Source organism: Carassius auratus, chromosome 13 (assembly GCF_003368295.1).
Source record: "Carassius auratus strain Wakin chromosome 13, ASM336829v1, whole genome shotgun sequence".
NCBI lineage: Eukaryota > Metazoa > Chordata > Actinopteri > Cypriniformes > Cyprinidae > Carassius > Carassius auratus.
This window is the reverse complement of record NC_039255.1, coordinates 5,575,891-5,591,906: the sequence shown is the minus strand read 5'-3', so window position 1 is coordinate 5,591,906 and position 16,016 is coordinate 5,575,891. Positions and strand designations below refer to the sequence as shown.

The 16,016-nt window shown below is 38.0% G+C and overlaps 1 protein-coding gene across 1 annotated transcript; it reads left to right on the top strand.

The window, feature by feature from the left end:
• The first annotated feature begins 711 nt into the window (after nucleotides 1–711).
• On the top strand, nucleotides 712–5,924 carry LOC113112419 (dapper homolog 2-like). Its single transcript, XM_026277981.1, has 4 exons — nucleotides 712–1,072; nucleotides 2,791–2,923; nucleotides 3,175–3,468; nucleotides 3,621–5,924. The coding sequence occupies exons 1-4, from the start codon at nucleotides 815–817 to the stop codon at nucleotides 5,465–5,467; spliced, it is 2,532 nt and encodes an 843-aa protein (XP_026133766.1). The 5' UTR covers nucleotides 712–814; the 3' UTR covers nucleotides 5,468–5,924.
• Nucleotides 5,925–16,016: the final 10,092 nt, after the last annotated feature.

Below are 16,016 nucleotides of genomic sequence, written 5' to 3'. Positions count from 1 at the left end.
TCCATTATACTTGTTTTTTTAATGATCAATGTTTATCATGAGTATTTTAACGTTGTCAGGTTTCAGAAGCTAGGTCAGTCATCGTCCGCCAGAGGGCGCAATTGTACAAACGAAGTTCGATAAGCGATTTCATTATTACGCGGATAAAAGTATAAAACACATATGGTATGAACAACTTTTATACGGTATTTTTCGTGACCACAAGCAAATACTGATCCAGACAGGCCAATGGCTCAGCTCACGAATATTAGTTTACCTTTACCATTGTTATTTTTTTTTCTTGATTCACTGCTTCGAGCATTTGATCACATAACCACATTAATATTCATATCCCAGATATTTACCAAAGCAAGATTGGCAAATTATCTGACCAGCAGGGTTGCCAGGTTTTGATAGCAAAACAACCCCAATTGCTGCTCAAAACTCTCCCCAAACTAACACAATCGCAAAACGCACGAAAACACATGGTTTTGGTAGGGTTCCCATTGAAAAAATTCGCATTGCCAGGGAATAAATGTCACGTTTTTGGGGTCGATTCAACCAGCAGACTTAGAAATAAACCCGGGGCAACAGTGTTAAGTAGCCCAATTGCCCAAATAGCCCTGGCCCAAACTTGGCCACAAGTCAAACAGCCAGCGATGGGCGGGGCTTTCCACGGTCTGCGCGAAGATGGGCGGGGTTTCTATTGGTAGCACTGTATACACTCACTCGCTTTGTTAATTCACACTGGGGTGCACATTGGACGAGTTCAGTCACTCAGCGGAGCACTTTAATTCCTCGTCTCTCTGGAAATGTCAACACAGCCTGTCTGATAATGTTGGGAAGAAGAGTACCTGGATCAGGTGTGCAGAGCGCAGCTGCTGTAGGAATGGACCGGGGGAGGACAGGAGAGAGACTGCACGCAGCGCTGGCTGGACTGCACGAGCTGCGTTTCCTGCGGGACAAACAGAGTGCCATGGTGCACTGGGCTCTGACCCTGAACAGAGAGGAGCCCGAGACATCAAAACAAGAGACCGTGAGCTCGGAGGAACTGAGACTGGAGGCAACACTTACTCTGCTCAAACAACAGCTGGTAAGACATCTTAATAAGAATTTTGATGAAAGTATGTGATTTATTTTGGTGACAATTGAGGCTTGTGGAAAGTTTTTTTTTTTTTTTTTTTTTGCTTGAATATGGATATGTAAATTTACTTGAATCAATCAGTACACCATTGGGCTGTATTTTTCAGCTGGCTCACAATTGTGACCATTGACATGAGTTAAAGCAATCTTATTGATATTAATAATATAATCAATGATGAGACATTTAAATATTATTATATGTATCAAATTTAGTATCTGTCTTATGCTTTTACAGCTTTTATTTGCCTTACTTTAAATGACAAAGACATCATCTTAGAGAAGCAAACTGGATTCAACAGTTCTAGTCACATGACTATTTACACCAGCCAAGAAAAAAAAAATGATTACGACATCAAGACAAAATGTCCTTTCATATAGCTGAAAACCATGACTCTTTTAAAACATGCAAACCAAAATTTTGGTTACGAATGTGTTAACAAAGAACAGATCTGATGTGATCATTTGGAATGGATATGGATAGATCTACCAGATGTTCTTACATTATTGAGTGGACTTTCCAGCATCAAATAAGAATTTTCGCATAAATCTTCCATTCCCATGTGCTCTTACTGTAGTGAGGATTCATTGGTGTATTTTGTGCATGGTTTGGCTGTGCCCTTGATGACTGAATCCTGTGATGAATTACAGGCTCAGCTGGGGGTCATATAGTGAGTGGTCATAAATCAAGAGCTCTGAGGGGGGCCAGTCTGTTTCTGATGATTAACCTAATTTAATGAGAATGGAAACAGAGGAACCGCGGCCCGGTCAGCGACACAGATTTGACCCCATAGCCGATGCACGTTTGAAGCTGTGCTCTGCTCTAAATTATTTCATCAGCTAGAAATTGCTCATTGTGCAACCTTTAAAAAGAAAGGATTCATTCATCTAGATGTCTAACCCTGAGAAAACATCTGGCAGGTCTATCTTTAGATTTACTCAAATATCAGCACCCAACTGCAACAAACCCCTTAAGTTAAGAAAACCCTTAGCATATTATCAGTAAGGATCTTCTCAGTTTAAATGATTTGTTTCAACCGGTTACATTATCCACACAACCATAGTTTTTGGATTCATGTTCCTCATTGTTCTCTTTAACTAACCGGCAAGTATAAAGAAGACAGATTAAAATGTGTGCATTGTCAGAATTTGGCACAGGTGTGTATCTTTACTGTGCAAAGCGGGTTTACAGTCAACCATTATTGATGTTCTGTATTTGGCATGTCATTTCCTCTTGTTCCTATACATTTGGTTTACACAATAGTTTGTGTTCCTCTCCAGGAGAGAGATTAGTAATCTTACAGCACTCCTCTGGGCTACCCTTTATCCTTGCCTAGTTAATAGTTAACCGCTCTCCTTCTTTATTTGCTTCCTCTCTCTCTGTCTTTTCTTCTCTTGTCTACGTCGTATAACGGCAGGAGTCATATCAGCCATTAAATGTCTGGAAGCATACAGTTTTCCATATTCTCCTGTGGTTAGTTTGGAATCGGAGTGAACATAGCTTAACAAAGAGCTCTTGGTTATGTTGTGCTTGACTGAGTTTATATACAAGTCTGCACATGTGGTTAATAAATGTACTAAACACTGCTGCATCAGATAAACTGTATATGACATGATATGAAGGAGATATATTTGCAGACTGAAATTTGTGAATGTGTGTTCTACCTACAGACACGTCTACGCAAACAGGATGTAGGATTGAAGACTCATCTCCAGCAGCTAGATCAACAGATAAATGACCTGAAACTGGATGTGTGTAAAGCATCCACTGAACACCTAGAGAGTGACAGCAGACCCAGTTCAGGTGACCAAACATATCCATTTACAGATCACTAATTGTAATTTCTGTTCCATTTTCCAAAACCAAATGGAACTGTAAACCGTTCGTGTAAATGACCTTGATGTGTTGGATATAACAGTGACAAATTAAACACTTCACCTATAAAAATTTGACACCAGTTTTTAACATTTTTAGAACTAAAGGACATCAATCATTTTTTTTCTTACAAAAATTAACTCCGTATCAAATCTAACAATGCTAATTTCTGTTCCCAGGATTCTACGAGCTCAGTGATGGTGGTTCAGGCTCATTGTCAAATTCATGCACCTCCATCTTCAGCGAGAGTCTCTCCTCCTCATCTCAAACCAGTCTGCTTCCTCATCTCTCCACCTCATATGTGTCACATGGCCGTAGTGGTTCCAGACAGACCGGTGTGTCCCGTCGTTGTTCTGCTGATGAGAGCACGTCCCAGTCTGATGCACTACGATCAGGAGTAAGGCTCGGTAGCAGCTGTATACGAATGGTACCGGCTCAAGCTGAAAGAGCAAGACAAAGACCTGTTTCCACAGGTAAGTGTAAAAATGTGTTATTTAGGTAAAGTTTGAACAAAGAACTATAAGATACATCGGCAGAATATTGTTGTAGGCACTATAGTAATAAACAGATTTACATCTGAAATGTAAAGTACATTATCTTGATGCCATTTTTCACTTTCTTTCAGGGGACCTTGACCGAATAATTGCAACTGGTTTTGGCTCCTTCAAATCTACTGACGTGAAGGACTCCACCCCTTGTGGTAGCCTCCAAAATGCCCCAGTTGACCCCAAATATCAGAGTAACCTGGTATCTAGCAGTGGGACAGAAGTTTACTGTTACCCCAGTCCACTGCATGCTGTGGCCTTACAAAGCCCCATCTTCAGTTGCGCAACCGATCAGGGAAATCCAGTAGCACTTGATGGAATTTCTAGAGGGGGTCTTGAAGAGGAAACCCAAAACCCAAATGGAGGTTCCACAAATTCCAGGTCTGCTGGATGCATCAACAAGGTACTACAGAGAAGCTTGAGTAAGATAAACCTGGTGAGCATAAAAAGAAGCGACATTGTTAGCAGTACCCAGGAGCAAAGAGCCAGATCCCACGAAATGTCCTACGGACAGCTGAATGATCCTCAACTGCTGGGTTCCCTTCATCAAATAACAGTGCCCTTAGAAAATGCAGTGGAGACAGGAAAAACATCTTCGGCACTAAACAGCAATCACCAGCAGAGGAATGCACCTGGTCTGGAGCCCAATTCTGAAGCAAATGAGGTCCAGACATTGTGCCATGGCACACACCCTGTATCTTCTATGGATCTCCAAAAGAATAACCTTTGCATAAAGAATGCCACAAGCAAGGCTGTTACTGAGTCTGAGAATGAACTCAAAGACAAAGGGAGTGGACATTTTTCCAAAGAGTCATCTTTGGTCCCAAAGCCAGTAGAGAGGAGATCAAGTTTTACCTTAAGAAGAGAAGAGAGTAGAGCTTCTTTTGGTGATAAGGGTGGCAACCCTCAATCAGAGTTTGTCCATGCACAGTTTGTTCCAGCAGGGTCTCAGAGGGTGAAAGTACGTCAAGCAGACAAGAAAACAAAATCTGTAAAACTGAGAAAGAAGAGCTTTGAGAAGCCTTCAGCAAGGAAACATCAGCATAAACACTTGTCTCGAGAGTCCTGTACCAAAAACCAAGCTGACTTAAAACAGTCCAGCTCATGCAAAGGGAGAGTAACAAATCTGGAAGAGTCCCAGATGAACTCTTGCTCCGATTGCAGTTGCAATGGACTTTTCAACTCGCACTGCAATCAGAACAACTCTCACCTTCAGCAGAGCCAAACCTCCAAGTCCACAAAGTCCCATAAAGCCCCTGAACTTGTGCACCTTCCTCTAGACCAAGCCAAAAAGAAACAAAGTTCCCGGAAATGGCCTTCCTCCTCTGAGATCCGTTTTCCCCCAGCTCTCCAAACCCAGAGATCCAAAGAGATGTTAAACTCTCAAAAGGGGGCCATGGTAAGGAGTGTTAGTGCCAGGCCTCACTCAGGTCATTGGGGCTGTCCTCCACGAGCCCTTCCCCACTCGCTCTCCACTTCTTCTTACTTTAGTTACTTGGAATCTAGATATCCGTCAGCGCCAATCTCCAGCCGCTACCCTCCTCCTAGCATGTCTGAGTTTTCAGAGTACTCTGCAGAGTGTGCATCACTCTTTCACTCTACTATTGCAGCAAGCAGTGATGGAGAGTTGAGCGATTACACCACAAACCGTTTTGGAGACAGCGAGTCCAGTCAGGGCTCTCAGACAGCCTCAGACTCGGACAGTAGTCTCTCGCTGGATGAGGAGGACCTGTTGGAGGAAGAAGAGGAAGATGAAGGTGGTTTAGTGTGGGCTCAGGCTGCGTTGGGGACCACGGCGGCAGGCTTTTCTCTTCAGCAGCATCATCGGCCAGAGCCAGCAGCCTGTCGCATCAAAGCTTCCAGAGCTCTGAAGAAGAAGATCCGCCGTTTTCAGCCAGCTTCACTCAAGGTCATGACTTTGGTGTAGCTTCACCAAAGCTTAGGATGGATCCTGTCAAGTAAACCTTTAGCTTCACCTAAAATTCGGGACTGGCATGAATCCAAGCAAACTCATAAGAGTATTTGGAGACTTCAAATAAAAAAAATGGCACATCTTGTAATGGGCAAACCTAATCACCGATCTCCACCCAACTTTAGCCAGAACACGACTGTGGTAAAGGTTTCATACATTGACATTGTGACTTCAACTATCACAAGAGACAAGCAATTCTTTTATATTTTGTGCAAAGAAAAAAAAAAATTTCCCAACAACACCAACAGTTTATGTTGATATGTATAAAAAATATATTTTGTAAATAAGGTCTTTGAATAACTTCACAAAATTAACTATAATCAAAACCGCTGTGTAAATAGCACAATGAGAACTGCTCATTGTAGAACAAAACTGCTTGATGTAACAATAAAAATGGCTTTTTTCAGATTAATTTCAGCTGTGCATCTTATTTTTCTATATTACCTCAAGATATTTTTCATTGTTATCCATATTGTCCATTCTCAAATTATAGCACAAATACAAAAGAAACTTTTTTATAAAATGAATTATTATAACCCTACCAGAATATTTTTCAAAAGCTGTCCCACCTCAGCTTTTATCTGGCTTTCTATCCATGCAAGGTCAGATCCATATACAAAAGACAGGAGCTCTATTGATTTCAATTAATTTCTGAATGATGTGGATTTAACTGAATATGGTGAGGGCTGCAAAGATGTAAAAGAAACCAGCAATTGAAAGATGAGCATTAAAATAAAATAAAAATAATAATAATAAACGGTTGACAGATAGACATCCAAGGCTGAACAATCTCTAAATCTCCTTTTACTCAGTCTTTACTAATCTCTATTAAAATTCCTGTAGTGTCACAGAGGTTGTGTTTAGGGTTCTGAAAAGACTCAGGTGAAGACCAGATGGTCCTTGGGTCCCTGGATCTTTTATCTTTGCTAGTCTGGGCCGAAAGGAGCTTAACTCTCTAACAGACTCTAGAATTTAATCAACTTTTACTTACAATTTACTGCACTGCTTGGTCTCATCACCATGGTTATGCACACATCCCCTTTCAGCACAAATGACCATGTATTTTAGGACTATTTTTGGCTCTGAAAGTGGATTTATACAAAAACCACCTGTTAGGCGAGCACTGTTTTGAAATTTCTTTTTACTTTTAGTCCTCGTTTTATTTCTAATTTATTGCACTTGAACTTGTAAACTGTATTGCACATTTTTGCATCTATTTAACCATATCATCTTAATGCAGCTTTATGTGTAATGCTGTTTCTTATGAACAGCTAACAAAAAAAAAAAAAAAGACAAAGTTTGTTAATAGATTAACTTTAATCAAGTCTTACAATACAACACATAAAATATTATTGTTAGTTCTGGATAGTTTTATTTTAAGATAAACACTAATTTCCTCTAACTGCACAGTGTCATACAAGCCCAAAATCATGTGCTGTGTTCATGATTGGGGCAGACAGAGATGCATCTATGACTGAAAAAAAATCAAGCGAATCACGAGATTAAAGAGAGAGCATAGGCCACGCTGTTTTTCCTTGAAGCTGGGTCAAGGCCAGCAAGTCTGACCCTGTGTTTGAGTTCATCTCCACCAGCTGTCTAGCTCGATCATCTCACACACCCTGATGTCTTACAATGGAGCTAGTCAACAGGTTCAACTAAGAGGTCATGACCACACACTCCCAAACCTTTCTGTCTCATTTCAGCCTTTAGCCTTGGCCTTCCAATGCTTTTAGTTGTCTGAACGAATTGCATTGTATTGGCTGCATTTACCACTCATTTTAAATAAAAATTAAAGCTTGATTCAATACATTTGACAAAAGTAAAGTTGTTAAATTACTCAGATATGTTAGAGTCTAGTCATCCCCAAAAAATGTTTTTCAAAGCTATTGTATGTGACAAACCCTAATTCACTGTTTGCAATAGTAAGCATATCGTGTTTTTTAAAGTTGATTTTTAAGTATTAAAAGTTTTCTATGGAAAAGCTGAATAAATGATGCCATGCTAACTTAATACCATCTTCTCTGACCCATCCTATTCAAGCCACACAAAAGCATGATAAACAGCTTTGAAATCTTGTTGTTCCAGAGTATGTTGCACACATCATACTCAAACCAATTATGCTTAATTACTTGAAATTTTATAGCAAACTTGTAATAATCTTAATAATATCCCAACATGTGACCACTCTACTGTTAATGTCTAACTTCCTTTAGGTTTTATATATATATAACAAAGCTAAAGGACATACAGGACAAAAGATGAAGAAACAGACAGGCATCTGGAATAGAATCCTGATTATCCACAGGAGACATATTACTCTGAAGGGTTACTGCTGTTATTAGGGATCTCATTATGGCTCGAGTCTTCAACACCTGCTGACTCCAACATCCACTGACCTGGACAGCCTTTGATAGATTAATCCACATGGATGATTCAGTTCGAACATACAAATGCAAAATATATTTGTTATTATAATTATGTGTATATATATATGTGTGTGTGTGTGTGTGTGTGTGTATATATATATATATATATATATATATATATATATATATATATACACACACACACACACACACACACACACACACACACACACACACACACACACACACACACACACACACATATATATATATATATATATATATATATATATGAAAAGAACATTTTAAATAAATATATGATTTATTACTATTTAATATTTATAATAAAATATAATATTCAAAAAATTAATCTAGATTATGACATTACTTGTTTAGGTTTAAAAGAAAAATCTTAACCAAAAAAAGCTACACACACACACACACACACATATATATATAAACAAAACCACATGTTGCACAAATCTGTTTCATATATAATTGTACCACTGAACTATTTAGCATTACTATTTGCTGATACTACTGTGTTGTGTTTAGTTTCAAAGTGTGCTGCTAACTGCTCTACGTCAATGTCACATCTCTAATACAATGCAATGGGACGGACAAGTGAAACATGGTTTTTAATTGGGGATGAGAGATAGAGAGAGAAACCACAAAGGAACAGTGGCCATCCAACGGACGGGTGATAATTAAAGCCAGGATGGAGGGAGGGCAAAAAAAAGAGAGGAGAGGAGAGGGGGGGGGGGTGCAGGGGTCTCTGCTTTCTTTTAGTGATGAAGTAATCCCCAGTCCAAACACACAGCAGCCCACTGTCATCTGTGTCACAATTCACTGACCGTCCCCCTGTTCAACAGATGTCTCCTCTAGCAGTGTATCGCTCTATTCACCCGGTCTGTAATTCTGTGCTTTCACAGAGCATGAAACTCAGTCATTGTTGTTTTGCAGCAAAGCTTAACAAGAAGACAATTTCATACAAGGATCCAGACAGTTCTTAACCTTTTCATACAAAGATTGTATTTTGAGAATGAGGGGTATGATATAAGATAGTCTAGCTTGTACTAATCTGAACAATGTCTGAAACTTTGCCTCTTTATGATGAATCGCTTGTTGTATTCCTCAATTGTAAGTCGCTTTTGAAAAAAGCGTGATCAAATAAATACACAGGCACACATAATAACCAGTGAGACCTGCTTGTGACTCCATTCACATTCATGAGTTCAGGGGTTCCTGTCCCTGCCTGCATCCATTCATATGTACAGTAACCAGAAGGACAAAGGTATGGCTGCCCCTCCCTCTGAGAGTGTGTTTGTGTGTGTATCCCAGAGAATGGGGGCTGAGGTAAGGGAGACACTGACCAAAGAGGACACTGTGAGGTCAAAGATCTAACTTTGAGATCTGTGTTCGAGATTGAAGAGCAATAATGGTAAAAATACAACTAAATATACTTGAGCTTGTTGCTCTGACAGGCTTTTATAGGGGTGTTTCAGGCAAGTCTATATTCCAAATTATATTCAGTTTTAAAGCAAAAATTAAGGAAACTCTAATACACATTCAATGTAAACAGCGTTCTAGTGAAAAAAAAAAGGCAGAAATGTGTTTGATGCTATTCGAAGATCATAAGTTTATTTTTGGGCTTTAAAGTTGTCTAAATTACCCTACTTAAAGCTTGGCTACAATGTAAAAAATGTCAAATACCAACGGTAATGGAGCGTAAAACCAAAAACGTCCTTTTACTGTATTAAATAGATTGAATAACCGTTAATTGTGAGACTGGATAAAACTTTGTTTTTTACTGTAATAAAATGTTGAAATTATAAATATTTTCAGTGAAAACAAATAAATATGCATACATTTTACAATTAAATATTGTAATGTTGAAAATGTCTGAAAACCTTAGATTTTACGGTATTGTTTGAGTAAAACTACATCTTTTGGGGTTGTGCACATTGGAATTCACAGTATAAATCTGTAGATTTTTAAGCAAACAAAAACATCAATTTTTACAGAAGCAAGATGTTAAAAAATAGGGTCCACCGTAATAATACAACCAGTAAATACCATTTTAAAAAAGCAAATATCAGCAGTGAAAGACAACAAAATTAATAGTATTTTTTATTTTAAAATTCAGATACTGATATACAGATTAAAATTACTTCTTGTGGACTGAGGAAAATATTTAGTGTAGGATTTACTTTGAAATACATTTTCAAAAGTATTTTCTTTTAAAACAGGCTACTCCTATAATCTTTTTTACTAAATATAATGAAAAATAGTCGTGTTCTAGAGTGATTCTATGCTTCTAATCTCAAAACACATTTAATGTTTAAGCATCATGTCTACACTTGCATCGTTGAATATTTCAGTGATTGTGGCCACATCCTTTTTAAGTGCCTTATTGTAAAACTGTGGGATGAGGCAATATTCTTTTCTGTGGTAATCAGCATTACGCCACACATGCAGGGAATAGTTCAAGAGTTTGCAGTGAGCTCAGGGACCACAAACACATCCATAGTGACTCTTTTTTTCTTCCAAAATTCTGTTATCATTTACTCACCCTCAAGTTGTTCCAAACCTGAGTATGAATTAGTTTCCTCTGTTTAACACAATAGGCGATATGTTAAAGAATACAGGGAAACAAATAAAGTATGGTAAAGTTATATTTCGTTCCATACCATGGAAGTCAATGGCTACCATCAACTTTTGCAGAATTTTCAATTTACATTTCTTTAATGTAAAGATGCAATGTTTATGTGCATGAATACACATGTGCTTTCTTCCTCTTTGCTTGCCTGTATTTGTTGCATTTGGGAGAGACACATCGTTGTTGTCAACAGCTCCAGACAGCTGGTGTTCTCCCCCCCGACAGCAGCCATCCGAGGCTCCTAACCCTCTTACTGCCCTGGAACGAGCTCCAAACAACTTCCAGATGTTTCTTCAGCACTTCCTTTAAGCCTTTTGAGAAAAACAGGAAACTGACTAACTAACCAGCTCTATTCTCATGCCAATGTTCAGTAGTCAGATTAGTTCCCAGAATCACCCAGAATCTCAACTCACTCCCTGGGAATTGTCAAGTTTAGAATCTATTCATCTAACATATAACAATTATACATTATTTTAATATATTATTTTTGTATGATGTACAGACCCACTTTTCCACTCCAGCTTACAAATAAAAACTAGAGGATACAAGACATATGATGGGCTTCATATAAAACTTCAATATGTCTGTTTTGTTAAATCTATTCATGTATATCTGCTAAAAACTTTCAAACATATTTATGGCCATTTAAAAGTTTGGAGTCAGTATGTCATTTTATTTAGCAAGGATGCATTCAACTGATCAAAAGTGAAGGTAAAGAAATTAATGTTACAAAATATTTTTATTCCAAATAAATAAACAAAAAATACATCACCATTGTATCAAAAACTTTTTTCTACATTGATTATTACTATTGTTTCTTGAGAATCAAATTAGCACATTAGAGAAAAGTTCACTGATGAACTATTCAAAGAGAAAAAAGTTACTTTAAATTGTAATAATATTTCACTATTTCACTGTATGTTTGATCAAAGACTTTCTTCTTCAACTCAAAACGTTTGAACAGTAGCGTAAATTAACTATAATAAGCTACAATAGACATTAATTACAAGCTACAAAACTCCAGTTTTATTTTCACGGGGTCTTGAAATAACAAACTGTTTTTTAGGAACTGAGTGGTGCCAATACAAATCTTATTGGTCGTAGTTTGTCGATGTGGCACAAACACTATGGGTCGAGCGACACACTAGTTAGACATGTTTAAATCCTAACCCTGAGTGAGTTCAGTGATGATTGCCTTGACATCCTGATGAGTTCAGAATGCCTTTTCCACGGCTCTCGTGGGAAACAGATGTGTTAAAATGAGGTTGATGTGCTGGTGCCGAACACATCAAAGACCCTGCAGAAGAACAGATGGTCTTTCCTGTCCTCCACACCATGTAAGGTCTCAAGATTACAGAAGCCTTAGACTCTCAGAGAGCTGAGGTTTAACAGAATCATTCTGCTCCACACCGGTTGATGAATGCATGTCTCTTAGGGGTAAAATTAGGAATTAAAGAGGAACAATTAAGATTTCTTCCCAAGCCTCAGTCAGGATTTCGCACTTCTAACAAAGGAAGTTGCAAAGGAAGTTGCAAATACAGATAAAACTCTATCAGGAGTGCTAACTTCTCAAAGCAGTTTTTTTTTTTTTTTAAATTTTTAAAGCATCTTAAATGTCATGCCTAACAAAGAGAGACAGTGATTTTATTGAAGCTTCAACACTCCTGGTTCTATCCATAACACTTCAACAGACAATGAGCTTAGACTCAGCAGGACGTGTCTTTTAATCTCTCCTGAGGAGAACAGCCCCAGTCAGACACCTCTCTCTCCTCCCTTCCTGTATCTCCTCCTGAACGTGTGAGAGCGTTTGCCTGAGCAGAAGCCATAAAACCACTGGAAGTCCTGCTAGGATGACCGCTTAAAAGACACAGATTCTTCATCTCAAGTCCTAATGGACTCTGGAGCTTGTCACCTGTCAACGACACTTCTGTTAGGAAGATATTGTGGCTGAATTTAATTTTGACAATGTATTTCAAGTGGTCTGCTTTAAAAAACAATCTTTGTACACAAAACAACAGCAAATGACTATAAAGGTAATAAACAAGATCCTTCCAAATGTTTTGGGGCCCTTACATATATATAAATTTACTAGCAATTTCTGATTCAGAATTGTCTCAAACTAAATCCTACTACACCACATGTATTTTTTTTCCAGTGTAGAAATCGGCTGCTTGAAGCAATGGTCAATTATATACTTTAGCACTTTTAAACAACAAATTCAGATACAGTTGGCCAATCAGATTTAAGTATTCCTCAAAGCAATGTCTTCTCTCTTGACATTTATAAATTACATGCTTTCAGCAATATACCAGCAAAACATGAGTTATGTAAGCTGTGACCTGCTGCTACTGTGATCCACATGCGTAGGTATGGGGTTGGATGGTACAGACATGTCCCTACAAATGCACATAACCAATACTTTTGTTCCTTTCAATGGATCATTAATATTCAATATCTTGTTGCTTGTCTCTGTTGAATAAACAGGAGAGAGAAAACCTCAACTCTTATGCATTCTAGACAAGCTTTTGTGAGTTTCAAATGCCAGTGAGGTGACTGGACAATGCCAGGAATCGTATCATTCTAGATCATCTGCCAAGACTGAGAAACCAGGCTATTCGAAGATCATAAGCAACAATAACCTATAAGCCTCAGAATCACCCAGACATTATATACATTAATGCTGATTATTAATGGTAAGGGATGCCAAAGTGACACGATCATACAATTATGTGCAATTTACTGGAATACACAACGCTATTTCACGGCCAATTTATACGTATTTCGTATGAATAAGCCACCTAGTGAAAAATGTACGAATTTCCGTGAGATCAGGTTTTAATACAGCGTGGTGCTATTCGACATGAACTGCATGTGATAAACATGAGGCTACAACGAAACCAATAAAACACAAGTTAAGAACCAGAATTATTAACCACAAATATTTAGGCATGTATATTTTAAATATACTGTTGAAAATCAATGCTTTTATTCAGCAAGGATGCATTAAATAGATCAAAAGTGATTTATGATATATCAAAAGATTTATATTTCAAATTTCAAACAAATGTGATTCCTTTGAACTTTGATGCTAATGATGCTGAAAATTCAGCTTTGCATCATAGAAATAAATTCGATTAACAAAAATAATCAAATAGAAAACTGTTATTTTAATAATATTTCATAAATGTACAGTCATTACTGTGTTTAATCTGCATTTATTTGATCAAATAATGCAACCTTAGGCCGCATAAGAGACATATTTCTAAAATAAATAAACAAAAGAAAGAAAATCTTACAGAACCCAAACTTTTGGGTTAAAAAAACATTATTGTGGTAAGACTTTAAGTATTGTACTTTCATTTGTTTATTTGCAAAGACTTAGGCCCCGTCCACACGGAGACGCGTTTCTGTGAATACGCAAAAACTTTTTATCGGACAGGCGTTTCGTCCACACGGATCCGGCGTTTTCGCAAGGTGAAACCGCTATTTTTTGAAACCGGGTCCCAGAGTGGATAAATTTGAAAACGCCGTCTTTGCGTTTTCGTCTGGACGGCTAATCCGTATATTTTCTGAAACGATGACATCATCAGCCCACGTCTCACCCTAGTCAGACACCTCTACGTCTCGCAACAGCAACAAAAACATGAATAAACACTGAACGATTGTCTTTTTATTAACTAACATTAACACAGATTAATACATTTATTGTTCCATGTTCATTTGTGTACCACGCGCAAGGTTTATGAGCATAGTCCAAATCTTCTTCTCTGTTTTTAGTGTATCTCTGTGTCAGAATTACAGCGCCACATACTGATCTGGCATGTATACTACATCATTTTGCGGTTTCGTGTGGACGCGGATATTTCTTGAGGCGAGGAAAAAAAAATCTGATTGGGGTAAGCCCGTCTCCGTGTGGACGGGGCCTTATTCAGCCAGAATCATAGCCCATGGTTTTAATGTTTTCTAAGGTTTTAATTATCAGAATTAAATTTTTAATTGGGTTTAGAGGGTTAAAGAGGTTTGTTGAACTTTTTAAAAAGGCAACAACAAAACTTAATCTCTACTACACTTCAAATCGAACTTAAGCTCTCAGTGCAAACAGTCTCACTGATGCTGACCACCTCATTTGTTTGCCATCTCAGTTTGAGGGGAGTCTACTCACTCCTTCAGACACCGCTGAGCATCATTACTCTGTTTACTCGAAGGGAAAAAAGAACATATTCTATTTATCACCTTCATGGAATAAGTGAACCAAAACAGCTTGACCTACAAGTTCATTGCTCAAACCTATCCAATTAAATGTATACCTAGTGTTCTGTGTTTAGTGCTTGTTGTAGAGGAAAACATCATCTCCTCTGGGTCCCGGGACTCTCTCTAGAATTGTTTTTCAGCGTCTCACAGGAGCATGATTGGGCATCTTCTTTACCAAAATTGGGGCATGTTGGTACATGCCCTGATTTTAGGCTCTCAGTCTCTTTTTAGGATCCCACTGCTGTCATTACCTGATCTCCTAAAAACAGAGCCACTGATCAAAGAGTGAAAGACGAAAGACAACACAACTTTGCATATTCATGGGGAGAATATAACAGGGTGGAAATGGCTGCTGATGTGAGATGACTACTCTTTAATTGAGTCAATTAAATATTATTTCCCTGTAGATTTCTGATGACAGTAGGATGTGTTGTGCTTAACAAACAAATTATATTGTGCTAAGGTGAACTTGTTAATGATGCCACTTCTTCAATATGTAATTTAAAGTGACAGGTCACTGTAGTTATGAAGTAAATATGTGGTACATTTATTTATTTTTTTACTTCACAGTACTTTTCCATATAAAGACAGTTAGCTCTTAGTTATCACAGCAACATACTGATTTTAACAATATGCTGCTTAAAAACCCTTAAAAAACACAAATTCAAAAATGAGGAAACGCGGGAATGATAGCAGCTCAGACACCAGCAACATTAATGAGTTTACTGCATGTGTTTATATCCAACCCCTATCTGTTCATCTTTTCTCTTTGCTTGTCATTTTGCACTAAAGTGTGTGTTTGAAGACAAATGGTTGTATTTGACTTTTTCATTATGTCCCATAAATTCCTGAGGAGATAACATTTTCTGGATACTTTGCTCTGGCCCTAAAATCCCATAAGACATTGCCATTAGCGGAGTGTTGACATGAGGCATGCGACAGCTGACTGATGGATGTTACAAGCACAACACGCTTCTGCAGTTGCAAAACGAAGAAAACTAGAGACAAAGAAGGGTAAAAGAAAGACAATCCGCTCTTTTCGCAGCAGATAAGACGTCTTTGTTCTCTGTTGTCGGTGATGCACGTGAAAGACTTTAGACAGAGCTGCATGGGTATGAAATTAAAAACATCTCCAAATCTCCACTCATCCTCTCCAAACAATAGCCTTCATTAGCATTACGTACAACATCTGCTGAACCCAGCTCAGACGGATTGTCTCACAATACAC